We start from the raw sequence: 18368 nt of genomic DNA on the forward strand, positions 1-18368 counted from the left end.
TATTGTTTTTAGAAAGCTCCACCTATTGCAGGTGACTCCAAAACACTGCTCTGAACAGAGTGGCTCAGGCTAGCCCAATCTCAACAGATGCTGGAAGTTAAGGAGTTCGCGTTTGGATGGGAAACCATATGTCAGAAACTAAGTGGGGTTGGCCCTCTTCAGCCTTTGGACAGGCAACCCCCCTACAAAATGTCTTTTTTCCCCCAAGTGTGAGTGCTTTGCCATTCTAAAACAGGCACATCATGCAGCAGAAGCAAGATTCATGGTTGATCATCCCTGTACCCTTGATAATTGATCATTTAGGGGTGGCTCACACGCCATTTTTTCTCTCTTACCAATATCAGAATGGAAAATGAAGGTACTTCAAACAGCTCCTGAAAAGGACAGACTTTTGAAAATCGTTTATAAACCATTCTATTTTGCATAGATAGAGAGAAGAATGGAAGTTTTGAAAGATGTCTTTAGTTATTGCAATTATAAAACTGGGACAGACACAGTGTACTTATTGGTGTTTTTTTATTTGGGGGGGGAATAGAATCAAGCATTACAAAACCAGGAGAGGGGGAATAGAATATATTAGAGTCATCAGGGATTTGAGCTATGTAACAGGCTCAAAAAGCTGTTTATTGGCCAAATATGTGTTGGATCTGAAAACCTAGTAAAAGTCATGCACCAGATGGCAAGCCTTGAGAAACAAAAAACCAAACTAGCCAGTTACTATATCTCAAGATGATGTGTGAAATATGCAAAAGACTGATCATGCAGTTGTCAAGAGAAACAAAATATCAACAAGCGATGGAATAGTTCAGGCTGCAGCTGCATTGGCATAAAAATGCTGGGCTTCCAAAATGTTCTGAGTGATTGTCTTCTTTACAAAAGTTTCCAGGGCTTTAGAAACCCTCCATTGTTTCAGGCTTTCGCAGCTTTCAGTACTTTCTGTTTATTTGTATTGCATTTCTTCTCTATGGGACCCATCCGAAACAGGTCTGCTCAAAACTATCTCCCCAAACAAAATATGTGTTCACAGAAAAGCATCTTTATGGTTGCATTTTAAATTACTGATGTGTTCTGATTGATTAAACCGGGAGGCAAAAACCCAATAATGCTATGATGGTGTATGTAAAGATATGTTGAGTATCAATATTCATTTTGTGAGTTGTTGTAACGATATAAAGAATCCCATGGACAAAACACTGTTTCAAAAGCATCCTAATTAAAAAAGATTAACTTTAATATAAATTCACATATGCATCTATTGCAAATATGTATGGTTGCACGAGGATCCTATTAATAGTGGTTTTATACACATAATCCACATTGCTAAAACATCTCAAATTAATACTGTTTTTAGGGGGAGAGCCTGGGAAAGGTGGGCTTTAGGTAAGGTAGGGACCTCCATGGGGTATAATGTCACAGAGTCCAGCCTTCAAAGTAGCCATCTTCTCCAGGGGAATTAATATCTTTCATCTAGAGATCAGTTGTAATTTTGGGAGATCTCCAAGCCCCACCAAGAAGTTGGCAACTCTAATTCTTAATGTATCAGCTGCAGTAGCAGTAGTTGAAGAAGAAGAGCTGGGGTTTTGTACCCTGCTTTTTACTACGTGAAGGAAGTTTCAAAGCAGTTCACAATTACTTTATGAGATAGGTGAGGTTGAGAGAACTACGACTGGTCCAAGGTCACCCAGCATGTGAATGAGCGGGGAATCAGACCCTGTTCTCCAGATTAGAGGATGCTGTTCTTAACCAGGACACCAAACTGGCTCTCTTAGCCTACACAGGTGGGGTAGATTTAGATGGGTAACCCTGTTGGTCTGAAACAGAAGAACAAAGTTTGAGTCCAGTGGCACCTGTAAGACCATCAAAGTTTGATTCATGTGCATGCAGATTTCCTTAGTCAATGAAATAGGAATTACCAGGCCAAACATACAAGTCCAATTTTTACATATTTACATATTTATTTCCATCACTGTTTCCCCCTGCAAAATGTTTTTATCCAAATAAATGATAATTTTATAAAATTAGCTCATTATTCCTGTATTGTCCTTGAATCTGTTTTTCATTATAATTTACTGCTCATTGACCTTTATGTCTGGCCTTGTAATTGTAATTCCTGTTTCATCATATTTGAGAAATTGTGGATGCGCATGAAAGCTCACACCTTGAATCAAACTCTGGTAGCCTTAAAGATGCCACTGGACTCAAAATTTGTTCAGCTGCTTCAGACCAACACAGCTCCCCACCCGAAGCAGTAGGATATACCAGTTAGGATAGATTTCAGAGGTTTTTGAACACTAATACTGAGTTCTGTCATTATTATTATTACTATTATTAGTTCTACTAACGCGAAGCATTATTTTACGACGTCAGCAGCCGCAAACATCACACCCAGTCTATGCCTTATCTTATTTATGTTTTTTCCGTGAGTTCCTGTGAGTTCCCACCACGCACACCCACACTCCTAATCCAAACCGGAAGACACGCCCGTTCGAATCCTTTTTCTGCCCCTTAAACACGCCTCTTTCACCCCACCGCTTTGTATCGAACAAATGCAGCCTACTTGTTCCGAGCCCTTCTCCACCTTCCTCCACCGATTGGCTCGCCGACATGCTCGTCAAGCGCCACGGGTTGCCCAATCAGAATCAGCCCGGCCGTATCGCTGATTGGTGTGTCGCCTCTTCCCGGCCCCTCTCCCCGCCACTAGTATCTTCTACTCCGGGCCCAGAAAGGGCAGGTCTCCCTAACGTCAAGGGCGATCCCTGATTAGACCAGACGCCTGCCTGTCAGCCGCCTGGCCCAATCAAAACCATTTGTAGTGTCTCTTTCCCCCCCCCCTCACCCACACATCCATTCAGTCTTACTACAGAGACTGAGGCAGGGAGTGAGGCGAGCGCGGAGAGCCGGGTCAGTATCGCCGAATCATGCCAGTAAACAGCCGGGCGGGGGGGCCCCTTGGCATGAGGGGAGCCAGGAAAGCCCCGGGGGGCTGATGGGGAGGGATCTCCCCCGAGGTTTAAATTAATATTATTAAATCTAATAATGGCTCAGGAGTTAATGGTTTGTCATTAGTGTGAGGCGCCGCCCGTTCGGGATGGGGGTTTTAATGGGCTCCCGCGTGAGGGGCGGCCTCCTTCCCTCCCTGCGGGGCTGACGGAGCCTCTTGTTTCCTCCAGGCCTGCTGGGACCGCCTCGCCCCTCCGCCCCCCGCCCATGTTCCGGGACCGCCGCGGGCTGGCAGCCGCCCCTCCGCCGCCGCCGTTGCCTCGCCTTCCTGCCGCAGCCGACCGGCCGGAGAGCCGCCACCGCCGTTGCCTTCGCTTCCGCCATGGCTGAGCTGGGGCAGGAGATCGTCCACCTGGTGTGGGGCAACAAGCCCGGCGCTCAGGGCCTGGCCGATACCATCTTCTGTCGCTGGGCACAAGGTATCTGCTCCTCCTCCTCCTCCTCCTCCTGGCCAGCCACATCTGTGCCAGGCCTGCCTTTGCTTCGCCGATTCCTCCCTCCCGCCCCTTGCCCGAGATGATTGTCGCACGGTCCTGTCCCTGGGCCTGCAACTTTGGGAAAAGCCCCTTCGTGAATGCCACTTTTGCAAAGGCTGGAGTAATAAGGCATGCATTTAGTTGAAGATCTGGGGCTGAACGTTGGTCCATCCCAATGCGTCTTGTCTGCTCTGACTGGCAGCTGCTCTCCAGAGATAGGGTAGGACTCTTTCCCTGACATGTAGTACGTGAGATGCTGGGGATTGGACCTGGACCTTCTGCACCCCCAGCAGGTGGTCTGATACTGAGACGTGATGCTCCCATATTGCACTCTTATTCTGTTCTTCCACCATGATACTTGGATGGTTCTGCAGGGTTTGTAAAATGGAGCTGTTCCACCAGGCCTATGGTTCAGGCCCAATAAATCATAGAGTCATCGAAACATAATAATAAATAAACAGCAATGAATAAAACTGACCTCACTATTGTTTATCTATCTGAGGATATCTCTTCCCTCTCCCCCTCCTGCTGCTGAAAGATTAGAAATAGGCATCGAAGGGCAGAACTGTTTTAGTTAAGATTTTAATTATTCTAGATTATTATGTTTTTGTGCTTTTAGATATTTTTATCCTGTCGGATTGATGTGACCCGGGTCATGACATGACATGGAGGCATACCACCTCTGAATGTCTCTTGCTTTGAAAACCCATAAGTCAGCTGTGACTTGACAGCTTGGCCACACCACTACAGCCACCAATTTAAAATAAAAAGCATGTTTATGAATAATAAATGTAGACATTTTACAAGTGAAGATGGCTTTTCTGATTTAAAAGTTTATATGCTGTGTTCTGGGAAGAAGGAACTTATGCTCATGTCCTGGGTAGTGATTCTCAAAATGTAAAACAGAAGCAGCCAATGATTTTCTTGATGCTATGTAAATCAAATCTCTATAAATTGAACAAGGTTTTTGCAAGGGCAAAAAAATGGAGTCCCTATAAAGTGAAATTTTGTGTTGGCCCCTATGACAAATCCTGTGGTTTCTCTTCCGTGTGTTATTCCATTCAGATTATGCCCTTCGGCATTGTTTGCAGCCATCCAGCAAATAGGAAGTGCTACCCTTCTGCAGTTCTATATTAATTTACACCAGTAGATAAGTTTAAGTTAGCCCTAAATGCAATTAGTGTTGCAAGCTCAGTCATCAATGACATCTGAACATAGTAACAATATTAAACCACTTTCAAAAGGACTGCATAAAATCACTATCAACCACACCTTTGTAAATCCCTGACCTTTCTAAAAGGAAAATCACCGGTAATGTTGTCACTGCTGGTCTGATGGATCTTCCATTCCTTGTACATGCAGAAAGCTATCATGCATGGCAGTCACCATTAGCAAAAAAAACTGTATTGCAGTGGGAGAGTAACTACAAAGAGGGCACAAGGATACGTTCAAGAATGCTGCCTTGGTGTGCAATAGATGCAGATTCATTTCCTGCTCTTCATGGGTGCTACAACTCTTAGTGCCAAACTGGTCATTGCTGATGTATTTGAGATGTAGCAAAGCATGCATTTTTGGTTTTGATTAGAGCAGTAAGGCTCAATTTAAAAAAAAAACCTGGAGATTTTTTTTTGGGGGGGGGGGTTATTCTCTCTTTTTTTCCTGAGGCCTTTTCTCCCCATAATTTTTCCAGTGGCAAAATTGAAAGTTTTGAGTAGTGAAAAAAAATTCCTATGAAATATCTTCTTTTAGAATGACTGAAAAGACAAGGTCAGCATGCTGTAGACATATCCAGCTCTGAAATCCAAGATGCATTCCTGCATTTAAAAGGATACCTAATATTCATGAAGGAAGCACACAGGGCTCTTGTTGTTTTTCAGCTTGCATCTCTTCTGTTGTCTTGTTGTCATGGCTTGTGGCACCTTTTGCTTCTTCCTTGAGCCACTGTCACACATATGCTGACCACCTAGGTAAAAAGTCTGCAGGAGAGAGAAAAAAGATTCATTTTAAATTCTATAAAATGTCAGTTATTGCAATTTTATATGCTGATTAAGTTATAAATTATATGTGTTATGATGTTAAAGCAACATAAATGAATTAAAGTTTGATAGTTTGTTCACTATTACATATATTTCAGTTTCCCCCAAAATTACTGCTTTTCTCATTGACCTCAAAATTCCTGGAAGTTTGGCATCTCTTGTTCTGATCTATTACTGACCATTTGGAAAATGATGTTTATATCCACATGTATGGTAACTGTGGGGAATCTGAGGACATAAGTGTTACACAGCTGCTTTTAAATTTATGTCTTTGGGACCTGGCTTCTATGTTTGTGCATTTGTGCCCTTTTTGTAGCTTGTCTCCACCATTGTTACTCCTGTTGCCATAGTGTTGTTTTTTCATTAATACCCACTGTGTTATGTAGGTGTGAATTTGTGATGGTGTGAATGTTGTGATGGTATATGCTTCATTCAATTGGAGGCTGGTAATATGTGATCCTTGGTTATGCCTGCTGTATTACTATTCATTTGTGCTGTGTGCTTCCTCTGAGTTTTGTTTGTGTTGTCCCTCTTATACCTTAAACCAGGTGTAGTCAACCTGTGATCCCCCAGACGTCCTTGGACACTGGCAGGGGCTCATGGCAAACACTGGCAGGGGCTCATGGCAATTGTAGTCTGTGGACATCTGGAGGACCACCGATTGACTACCCCTGCCTTAATCCATTTTGTGACTGCTTGTAGGGAGTAATAGGCTGGGGTACTCTGCTTTGTGAATCTGAATGAGGGCTGAATGTCTGTGACCAATTATGCACGGGGCCAATTATGCACCCTGCCGCCGCCATCCCAGGCCTGGCCCAGCACAGCGCCCCGGAAGACCCGTGACAAGGGAACGCGGAGTCGTCTGCGTTGCCTTGGATGCTGAGGGTGCCGGTAGGGGCTGGGTCGGGCCAGCCCCAGGCCTTTTGGCCTGGCCCTTCCCTCAACCTACAGTGTCTCTAGAGGAACACTGCATGCCCCTGTCGGCTCTGCAGAGCTGACAGGGGAGTCCGCCCACCCCCGCCTTAGTGGGGGAGCGGCATGCCACTCCCCACTGTTGTGCAGTGAGGGCCCCACTCCCACTCACCTCCTTGCTGTTGCTTCCTTCAGGCAGCAAGTCAGGCTTTCCATCCCTGGCATTGTGCGTATGCGTGCACCCGCACTACAGCGGGGCAGCCCGCATACTCTGGGGGATTCGTCCCCCGTGAGTACACGGGAAGCGCCATAGCATTTTGGCCCGGCATCAGCCCGGCGTGGCTGCTGCCGTGCATAATGGGTCTGTGAGAGAACATCCTAGGGATTATGGAGTGGTTTGCTCTGGGATGGTATTTGGATGTATTAGGTGTGCACTGGATTATAGAGTATGTGAACACCTGCATGTGTATGTATTTTTGTCTTCTAGCCTTGTTCAAATTATTAAAGTTTAAAGTGTTAATTCAAGGTAATTGTTGCCACCTAGTGCTGCCTTGGGTCTGTTGAGCACATGAAGCTGCCTTATATGGCATCAGACTATTGGTCTAGTGATTCCAGAATTGTCTGCTCTGACCGGCAGCAGGTTTTCAGAGGCTCAGGTAGAACTGTTTCACATCACAAAGTACTTGCCCTTTTAACTGGAGATACCAGGGATTGAAAGGAACTTCTGTATACAAAGCAGATGTTCTACCACCAATCCTCCCCATTGTTCCACGCAGTGCCCAATTTTCATGCATGCAATCTTTTCATGGCTTTGTAGGATACAATGACTGGTAGATGAAACTGCTCTCTTGTAAGTACAAGAAAATTTAATTTCTGTCTTACCCAAGTGAGATGGCCCCTGAGAGAGGACAGTGGCCTTGATGGTATTTCAAACTTCTCATAGCAAATGAAGGATGAAATAGTATTCACATATGGTTCTCTTAATGCGCCCTTTGGCTGACAAGTTTCCAAACAATTTAATTGAAAGTACTGGTTATATATATTTTGTTCGCAAGTGGAAGTAGAGGTTGTTCTAATTTTAAACTCTTAATGCATTTCATTTTATCCAGGCAAAGTATGTAGACTTAATAGGGTAATATTAATAATACCCTTTATTTTCCTAGCACAGGACTAGGCAGTGGTGAGTCTATGAAAGAAGATAGAGATTTAACTAGTGAGGATGTGACACGTGCTGCTATTTCAAAGAGGAAATATTTTCTGCATAAGACGATTGACAAAGCTTCCAGTTGAATGCCATCATGGTATCCTAAATGTTCTACATCACCTTCCACTTGCAACGAAAAATACAGACTGTCCTTCAAATTACAACTTGTCGTTAACTTTGTAAATTATATTGCCAAATTCGAACAGGAATACAAGCAACAGTACCTTCTGAATATCCTCAAGGTTTGAGGAAACAATACCTTCAACTTGTACTATCCCACATGAATACAAATTAACTTGTGTGTGGTAGATAAGGAGGAGGGTTTTCGGGGGGATTGGGGGGGAAATGCTTTTGTTCACAATAGTGTGTGATCTGAGCTAACATGCTTATTATATCTTGTTTGGCAAACATAATTTTAAAAATACGCCTTGCTAATTAGCAGCAGATACTTGACCAGGGAAAACCCCCCAAATAAAAGCTTCATGGAAGGCTTTAGCCCAGTAGAGCAGGTGCTTTCCGTATTCTGTAAGCACAGAAAACTGCTGACACGCTGATTCTAGCACACCAAAGAACTATGCTCAGTATGCTGTGGATGTGATTGTTTGCTAATGTATTTCAACATAATTTACTCTTCCCCAGAGGTCACTGATCTCCGTTTCACTGTTACTCTCTCTAGCATTACTTGTAATAGCCACTCTAGTCTGGAAGTATGTGTGAGAAAGGAAGTAAACAAGAATTTCAGCTTTGCCTCTGCAAGTGAAATCAAGATCAATCGAGTGAATTCAAGATTGGTTTTTATAAGCCTTTTATGTATACGTATTTATGACTCTATCCTCTTTTCTCCCAGTTCACAAATCAACAAAATATACCCGCATGCTCTTAATTTTATGAACCAATGAATGGAATTAGAAAATTTTCTGTGGAAAATAAGGCACTGGAAAAATTTTTGCATCTTATCTTTGGTGGTATAGACATTTGTATTCTCTTTTCTCCCACAATACTTCTGTGTGCACTTATGAATATGATCAGCTGTCACTTCTGTAAAGGCTTACAGAAGTGCTACTATGAAACATCTGTGTATAGTAGAGATCACCCAACATGTTCATCCATCACATGTGCCTAAGGACAGTTTTTCACATAAAGTGAAATAGTGTGAAGTAATATTGGAATAACACCAGTGTTACATATATGTGTCATGTTCTCTCTTGAATACACTATTCTTACCTTCTTCATGTTGACTTAGTGAAAAGTTGTCCACTTCACATTTTGATTACTCCTTTTTCTTTAATTTTTAATTTCAAATACAGATTTTTCTCTTTTAAAAATACATCAGCTGGGTTTCCGCGTTTCATTTTTTCTTAATAAAACAGATAACTGAAGTATGCATTACTAGGGATTGGCACAAATGAACTACAAAGCAAAATTTAATGACAAATTTTGGTCTGTTCATGAACAAAATTTCATGATAGCTCGACCATCATGAACTTCCATGAACTGTCAAAGCAGATTAGTGCAGTTCTTGGTTTGTGCTTGGGGCAGGAAGCTGGGGCTTAAAGGGACTCTGAGTCCCTTTAAACTCATTTCCCATGAAAGCCTCAAAAATAGTTGAGCAGTGGGGAGGTGCTCCCTGCCAATCAACTGTTTTGTGCTGTCTTCTGCAGTCCTCTTAAACTTTAAAGGGATGCAGAAGACTCCACCCACCCCTAAACAACTGGTCAGCATGGTCCCTTCCTCTCAACTGCGCCCCGATCACCCAAAAGCTGCGCTTTCTTCCGCGCTTCGCTAATGTGGCTTTTTCGGCGGCATGAACCGAATCTGCGGCCAGTTGCAGCTGGCTCCGTGCGTTATCGGTGATTTTAGTCGCCTCCATTTCACCCTGAATGTGCGCTATCCCCCCCGTGCATAATGAGCGATACTGGTAAAAAAAAATGCACAGTGCCATTGAAGAACATACATCAGCATTTATAGTATAACTAACCTGTCCTGGATCCTTGGAATAGTGGTAGCACTGTTTCACTGCAGTAGCTTATGAAATATTATTTATATTTTGTAGAGCTGCTTCACATACAAGATACTGAAACGGCGTGTGAAACCAGTGTCAGCCTTGCTTTTGTTTGGTTTCATGGTCCCATTTAGCCCCTGGAAAAGCTAAGTAAATGTGACACATTTGTACACTCTGCTCACTCTGGTCCCTCCCTTGTGCCAAAACAGTCTCCAGTTTTGAACTCCATATGACCTACAAAATACAAAGAGTTCCACACAAAAATGTAGGACAGAGCTGGTTACAGCCGAGAGGAATGCCTTACAGGAGAGTTAGGATATCAGCGTAGAGATATAATATTACTTTTTCAGCCCACATAGGAATGTGCCTTTTGTTGCAAATAAACACTTCATGTATGTTTGCGCAGTCACTAACTGATTGCATCCTTCATTTTTCTCATACTTGTCTCTGTTTCCCCATGAAATAGTTCATGTAATCTAGTGCTAGAAGGACCTGTGAGCAGGAGTGGGTGTGATGTGATACTGGATTTCTTACATAAGGTTTGGGTGAGGTCGAAGTGGCCCTTCCAGGCATAATTCTATGTAACTTTTTGTTTTTTAATAATTGTACAAATAAGATATATGTTATTCCTTCAAAATACAGATTTTGAAATACCCCCGCCATTATAATGTTGTTGTCCAAATATGTTTCTTGCTGATCTTATCACATAGGGATATTTCCAGGTCTAGTCTTCTCTGATCTGGATTCAGATATTGATCATTCTTCTTTCCGCTCTATGGAGAAGGTGGCTGGAAGACCTTTCCCCAGGCATAATTCTAGAGAGCTGTGTGTGTATAGGAAGACTTCAAGAGTTAATAGAACTTACAGAAAGGTTCAAGAGCATTGGTATAGAAAAAGGAAAGGTATTTTGGTTATGCAGCTACATGGTGGGTTTGTCATTGATCTGACAAGCATCTGGTATACTTTAACTCACCAATAGGAGTGGATGGCAGAGTAATGAAATTTCCCCAGCCTCTTGTCACTGTGTTGTTACTTGGCTATAGATATAGATTACCTTTAATGGCATAAAAATTCAAATAAATACAGATAGCCACACAAATATGGACATAGGTGATATACACTGAAGCCCTGAAGCACAGGCTAGCATTTTTGCAGAAACAATAGATTGAGTTTTAACATAGAATCCACTATATTTGCAGTTTTAGATTACATTGTTACTTGTCATTCTTAACAGAAGGTAAAAATGCAAACACTCAGGAGGTGAAAATTGGCCACCATCAGTCTTGAAATAGGTCTGATAACTGCAGTAGCTCCCTGAGAACATGAGCACATGCTATGCAGTGACATGGCGAGAAGAGCCAAGGAGAATGCGAGAGATTATTAGGCAGAGAGGCAATACTGAAAGTAGTGCTACGCAGCTTGGCATTATCGACAAAAATATCTCTGTTGATTGGAAAGGGACCTGCGGTGATAACAGATCTCTGGAAATGACTAATTTCCTTTCCATTCCTAGGGTTTGTGTTCAGTGAGTCAGAGCCCACTGCACTGGAACAGTTTGAAGGAGGTCCTTGTGCTGTTATAGCACCTGTTCAGGTAACAGCTGAGTTTTCTCATTTTTATGCTCTTAAAATGTTACCGTGCTTTGCTTTGAAAGCTGCCTCAATTATGTTCTTTTGAAGAAGGATATATACATTTTCTGATGAAATAAATACAAATCATTTTATGAAAGCTGTGTACTCCTTATGCCTGTATGTGTGTGTCTTCTGTTCTTGGCTTACTTAATCTTAAGGCATACACAGAAGATGGATGATTGGGTGAACTTATATATTCATCATATTTATGCAAAGTAGCTCACTGTAAGCAGCTCTAGGTCTGAAGTTCGGTGTGCTAGTATGGTAGTCTGCAGTATTCATTTAATGCAGTGTACATAATATCTCAGTATTTGTTGTATGTCAGTTGTAGATATAGTCCTAAGAACTAGGTTGTCTGTATTCAGCGCATGACAGAGGTAGCAAATAATTCACGCCTCTGGGCAAGAGGCAGGTTTGCAGTCCACAGTTAGTTGCCAAATGCTTTGTATTTAAAAATGGGATCTACACGCACATCATTCTCCTATATACCATTGTAGTGCCAGTTATAGAAGAATGTTTTTATAAACTATTCAGCAATTGACTGGAAGGGCTAAAAGCTACATTTAACTTGCATTATTTTTTTTAAGTGTTGATGATGTAGTAGGAGAAAAACATTTTGACTGTTTTCCCCCCAATATGTTTTTAAATATAAGGCATACCTTCTAACGAAGCTTTTTACTTGTGAAAAATCTACCTGGAGACAATGTCAAGGTAAACATTTCTGCAATAATATTTCATTACTGTCCTTGTCAGTAAATTTTTACTGTAGTTTTGTGTAATGCTTTGTTACAGTGTGTGGCATGGAGGATGAGGGATGGGGGTTCTTTAAGAGGCAGTGGAAGGCACTGAGGGCCAACTCTTTCAAAAGCCAGGGACTGACCAGAAGGGTATTGACGGGGTGGCTGCTAGAGGCAAACACTGCACTGTCTGGGCAGGATGTGCCCCTAGGCTGAAGGAGCCAGCAAGTGTGGGAAGACGGGGCTCCAGACTGATGGACATGGAGAGGGGCTGAATGGCACAGGCATAAGGATGACAGAGAAGCACGTATGCTGGTTGGCACCTGGAAGGCAGGACTGAGTAGGCAGCCATGGAAAGGGCTACCCTGGCATAGTCAATTGGAAGAACTTTAGTAAAGCCTGATTAGCAAACTGTCACCATCTCTGCATGTATCTATGGGAATCATGGAGAATGCCTCTCCCCCCCCCCCCCCAGCATAAAGCTTCCCGCGACGGAGTTGTAGGTGTCCAGAGTGAGTGTGGATTGTAACCCTGAGGGTACACACTAAGTTGATAATGTATTTATATACTAATGGCATTTATTGGTGACTTCACAAACAGGATATAAAATTTACAATGCAGCACACATTAATCTGTATTCCAAAATGTTATTTGCATGGCTTGTAATGCTTGGACAGTTTTTGCCCATGGAAATATTTTTAACTTGGAACGATAACATGGGCTGAGGTTCGTCAAATCCTGTAGTCATACAGGTAAGAGGAAAGAATTGAAACCAATTGAAGAAATCTTACCTTCCACCACCATTGAATGTGGAAATATTCTGGAGAAGCCACCCACATAGAATTCTCACTTGAAATAAAGAACAAAAGCAAGCACCTCAGGAATTAGTCAAAGCTGCCACACTCTAAAACATAAGTAATTGTGTGTGGTAAAAATACACTGTAGATTTGCTATTGTGTAGATTGTATATAACTAATATGTTATTGAAACATGGTAAGTGATGCAATCTGAACATCGTTCCATAGAAGCCAGTAGGAGTGTCCTTGAATTGCAGCCCAAAACATCTTAGGAACTATCTCATGTGTCTCTTGTTTCCCACCCATGTTTTGCCTCTTGCTAATTTTGATGCTCACGCAGTGAAGGAAGGGGGCTGTCTTGTCTGCCTGCTTCTCTGTAGTTGAACCTTGCTTTTTCACTGTCTTAGAAATGTCTTTCTCTGTATGGACAACTACGATTAACAGCCTCTTAGATGGTTAGATTGGTCCAAAGGAGACCAGGGAGTTCCACCACAAAATCAAGGGTTGGATGAAAGAATATTGAATATTGCTTGATGTTCTGCATACCTGCCTTGTTGAAACTTTTGTCTGTTCTGACTTTGAACATTTCAGAAGAAGAGCAGAAGAATCTCCTCTGTCATACTCTCTGTGATATTTTGGAACTGGCCTGCTCTGATAATTCCGAATCATACTGTTTGGCCACATGGCAGAAAGGAATAACAGCTGAAGAAACTGCTAGTATTTCTGAGAGCCCAGCTGAAACAAGCCAACAAGAGGAGCAGCCCTGTAAGCTGTCTTTTCTAACCTGTTTCCAAGAAGCGCTTTACATTTTTGCAAAGTGCTTATTGAAGAATATTACTTTTTATTGCACTTTGGACAATTGTCTATTTCATCGCGAGACTGATAGGTCTTGTTGTGCTTCAGAAATTAAGCTCCAGTTTAGTGTAGTTAGTGCTAGTTTTTTGCAGTGGATCTTAAGTTGATAAATGCTCTTTGGCTAAGTATTACATCCCATTTACGATGCCAGACAAGGCACAGTTCTTGAAGGCTTTAAAATAATTACCAATATAACAGCTGGAAGAAACTGTAGTAGGCAAATACCATCTTAGCAGAGGTACTCCAATATGTGAAATGTTTGAGATTTCACAGCAGCCCCACCTAAAAACCCTTTCCTTGTACCTTGAAAAAGTTAAAATAAGTTGTAAAAAGTTAAAATAAATGTATGCTACTGGTCTTCTGGGAACAAGCAAAATGGGCAACGCAAAACTACTTACTGAAGATTGGTTGAATGTGGAAAGCTATTATACGCTGTATTTTCCCTAGGTCTTGGCTAACCTACTGTGCTTAAGAAGAAACATGAAAAATAAAGGATGACAAAGGGAAACCTAAATGACAAATTATTGTAATTCATTATTTTTAAGAAAAGAGTTTAGATAATTTAAACTAATTAGAAAATGCAGCATTGTCACATGGGCTATGCTTAAAAGTGATCCTGATAAGCGTGCTCACTGGTCCTGTAGAAATCCTACAGAAGAATTATATTTGGTATATGTTTATGCTTGGTGACTCATACATGGCTGAGAATACCCTGAAAATTCTCATGGCCGTTGAACTGCAGTGGTTTAATAGTCTTGGCAATACTCTGGGACTGAGTGACTGCATATGCATCCAGTTCCCAGTATGCTAGATGAGTTGCATTAACCACAGTTTCTGCCACGTAGCTTGACATATGGGAACTTGCCCAAAAGAGGGGTGGGATAGGGTGGAGTTAATACATGTGGCGCTTCAAAAGTTTTCTAGCTTGCTATGTGTTTCTTGTGTTACTTTTTGCCATGTGTAGTGCTGAAAAGTGTCTCTTGTGTATAGCTGCCTTGGATGTCGAAGAGCTTGGCTTTGAGCGATTTCATGCATTAATTCAGTAAGTAACATATTGGAACACTGAAATTCACTATATGCAACTAGAAGCCCAGCTCAATTATCATAAAAATCACGTTAATTCAAGTCAGAAATCTTCCTCTAATTAGACTTTAGCAAGATTCAGACAGCTAGCTGTGTTGGGCAGAAGCAATAGGACAAAGTTGGAGTCCAGTGGCCGCTTTAAGAGCCAAGTTAAATTCTGGGTATAAGCTTTCTTGTGCATATTGCTGATGAATTATGCATGCACATGAAAACCTAGGATGAGTCCAGTGGCACCTTTAAGACCAACGAACTTTATTCTAGACACTAGTAAGCCATTGTTTTAAAGTGGAAAAATGTGACAATCTGTACTTAATGTATGGCCATCATAATACAGCCTTTCTTCCCAAAATAGTTCCAGCACTAATCAGTGGGTTTATAGCTGAGTTATTAAAATGGTCCTAAAAGGGAATTGGTCTTTGAGCCAAATACTTTGGGAGGGGGGTGGATATATTTAAGCAAGCAAGGTGTTCACTCAGTCATGAGCAACATATAATTGTTCCAGAGAACACCTCCATGCTTGTGCCATGATGCACCACATCCATTTTCTAGTTGAGTTTTTACTACAAGAAGTTTCTGAATTACGTCTCATCTGCTAGAAACAGTAAGGAACGAGGCCACCTGTGCACATACTGTCAAATTAGGTATGTTGGTGTTGTCGAAGCACATGCTTATGGTTCTCCAATCTGGAGACAAAATACTGGTATTTTTTGTCATCTGTTAGGTAAAGGTATCCCCTGTGCAAGCATGTCTGACCCTTGGGGTGACGCCCTCCAGCGTTTTCATGGCAGACTCAATACGGGGTGGTTTGCCAGTGCCTTCCCCAGTCATTACCGTTTACCCCCCAGCAAGCTGGGTACTCATTTTACCGACCTCGGAAGGATGGAACCTTGAGCCGGCTGCTGGGATCGAACTCCCAGGCTCATGGGCAGACAGCTTCAGACAGCATGCCGCTGCCTTACCACTCTGCGCCACAAGAGGCTTTTTTGTCATCTGTTAACTTAGGGGTATAGTAGTAAGCACACTCATTCAGTAGAGGAAATGCTTGCTGGGTCTTTTACCAGTGAACACAACATTTACAATAGCCATTGAGAAACGTTGGCCATCTAAATAAGAGCCGCTAGGTTTCATTATGAACGTCGTGTAAGAACTTTGCAGATGAGGCATCTCAGTACTTAAAATTCTTACATGCATTGGTGCATTGATAATGTTCCACTAATAATGTGTACATGTTGTAATCCCTGTTCTTCTCCAATTGCTCATGAATGTGTTGCAAGTGCGTTAACTGCAGATTTTCCTGCATGCCCTCCGCGTTCTTCATTTTGGTCTTAGTCAGTTACTAGAAACCGAGTTAAACTTTGTAGTTACTGTCAAAACTCCAGCACACTAATTGCCTCTTCTTTTTAATCTTCAGCAAGCAATCATTCTCAAGTTTTCCTGATTTCAAAGATGCAGTTTGGAATCATTATCCAGTCTGGACAAACAGATTTGGAGTATTGCTTTTCCTGTATTCTGTGATACTGACTAAGGTTTGTTAAAGTGTTTGCTCTAAGTAAACGTCTGGAAGTGTGAAAGGAAACTTTAATTTGCAAACCGTTAAAGTCTCTGTGTTAATTACAGTGTACTAAGCCTCAAACATAAATATTATTTAAAATTGTGGTACTGGGTCTACTAGATGATTGAAATGATAAGGTAAATCTCAGAAAATAGAACCTTTTTAGAGTTTATCTTGCCAGCTTTCTTTTGTGTAGTTTGACATTTCCTTCAGCTACTGTTGTAGGCATTGGCCATTTTATGTTGAGTTTCTTGTGTGGTTTGAGAGGGAGGGCAACAATGTGTGTGTCATGCATAATACGTGAGGGGATATTGGGTAGATGGATGGAGCTATTATATGCTGTATAATCCTCTCCTTTTTAGGTTGACTTCATTATTGGAATTCAAAAATTGGATAACTTTACAGTACAATATGTACTGTATCTCAATACAGTACATATCTCAATACAGTACAATATCTTAACACATGTGCACATATAAAACTTAAAAACATCAACATATATCATGCACTATTGCACAAATCCAAAACATTTTGACACATGGATAAATGGCAAGAAACCCGATAACCAAATGTGTTTCAACGCCCCTTGGGGTCTTTTTCAGTGGTCTAATATTTAAATGCATTAATCTAAAGTAATAATGGGGGCTATAAGATGGTAAACAATATGAATGGAGAGGCTCCCACACTAATGAAAAATATCCAGATATATCTCTTGAAACCCCCCAATGATAATATTTATTCTTCATCATAGTGTCACCCTTGTAGAACTCCTCTCTGAGCCTGAGTGTCTCAGATATATGTTGATGTTTTTAAGCTTTTTATGTGCACATGTGTTGAAATAAATACTTGCATTTTAATATTTAATACCTATTCTGCTGCTGCTCAACCTTTTAGGTTTCTAGCTTGTTTACACAGGTTGGGTCACTTTGTTCCCTCTTGTACCTTTACAGTACAGTCAAAAGTACTACTAGTGGTAGTCCAGAAAATTTGAGTGGGATTTGGTAGCAAAGTATTATAATTTTCTACCACTTAACTGTAAAGTACAATAAACACATCTTTGATGGGTTGGACTCTATCCTGGTGATGTTAATGAAGGGGAAAGCTTTTCATTTCATTGGGGACGCATATTAAAATTGCAATACATCAGAGTTAATTGCCCTCCATTTGCCATGCATGTGTTTGACCTTTTAAAACTAAACTAGTGAACACTGCTACACCCTGCATCAGTCAACTACACAACTTGACCACTTTTTATATAGCCTTGTCCCTTATTTTGGGTAACTTTCTGCTTCAGCTTAATAAATCTAGACTGAGACCAAATGAGATTGGACCTCAGACAGCGCCAGAGAGCACAGAAGAAAGTTGAATTATAACTTAGTCCCTGCACAGAAGGCAGAGTCAGAGGTACAACTAGTACTGATAGGAACATCGGAAAGGACAAAGCCTGAAACTATGGGCCATCTACAGATGGAAGATCTAACTGACCTATACTCCAAGCCCCTGCACTTCAGGGTAGACACCACAACCAGACTGGTGATTAGTCATGTGTGTTCCTGTGGGGTGGGTCTCCGTAAAAGAAAAGGGAATTTCAGCAAGATGAATGTGGGTGAAATGATCGTGATTAGAGCCTGGTGAGTGCCTAATGGGTGGCAGGATGATGCAGAAGATCAAGGTGTTAAGATCAGTGTGTCATGAGAAGAGCAGAGGAGAAAGTCAGGAGACAGGTGGCTGACTAGAAGCTACGTGCAGAAGGTATGGCAGGGAAAAGGACCATCAGGTTGAAGAGGTTGCAGTGAAAACAGGTGGAACCAGGCAAACCTGAGGCCAGGCAAACATCTACCTGGCCCATTGCTGTTGGTCCCCTTCCCAAGTGCAGTCCTTTTGCTGTCCTGCTTTACCCTTTCCTGCACTTGGTGATAGTGGCAGCTGCTGGAGGGGCTGATAAGAGCTTAGAGCTGTGAGTGGGGTTCGAAAGTGATCTTCCCTGTGGAAGGGGGCTTAGTCACTCTAAATATTCAGTGTATCATTACATGCTGAAGCAAGAATAATCTAATTCTTTCCCCTCCCACACCAATTTCTAGCC

General features: G+C 41.9%; 1 protein-coding gene across 1 annotated transcript in view; it reads left to right on the top strand.

Annotated features, from left to right (window-relative positions):
• Positions 1 to 2782: 2782 nt before the first annotated feature.
• The window catches only part of MINDY3 (MINDY lysine 48 deubiquitinase 3), a 31707-nt gene continuing 16121 nt past the window's right edge, over positions 2783 to 18368 (top strand). Inside the window, exons 1-7 of the mRNA XM_077304713.1 lie at positions 2783 to 2901; positions 3171 to 3419; positions 11144 to 11223; positions 11915 to 11972; positions 13387 to 13560; positions 14641 to 14692; positions 16145 to 16259. Coding sequence (XP_077160828.1) covers positions 3323 to 3419; positions 11144 to 11223; positions 11915 to 11972; positions 13387 to 13560; positions 14641 to 14692; positions 16145 to 16259 — 576 coding nt within the window. The 5' untranslated portion in view covers positions 2783 to 2901; positions 3171 to 3322. The remainder of the gene's footprint in view (positions 2902 to 3170; positions 3420 to 11143; positions 11224 to 11914; positions 11973 to 13386; positions 13561 to 14640; positions 14693 to 16144; positions 16260 to 18368) is intronic.

This window comes from Paroedura picta, chromosome 11 (assembly GCF_049243985.1).
Source record: "Paroedura picta isolate Pp20150507F chromosome 11, Ppicta_v3.0, whole genome shotgun sequence".
Lineage (NCBI taxonomy): Eukaryota > Metazoa > Chordata > Lepidosauria > Squamata > Gekkonidae > Paroedura > Paroedura picta.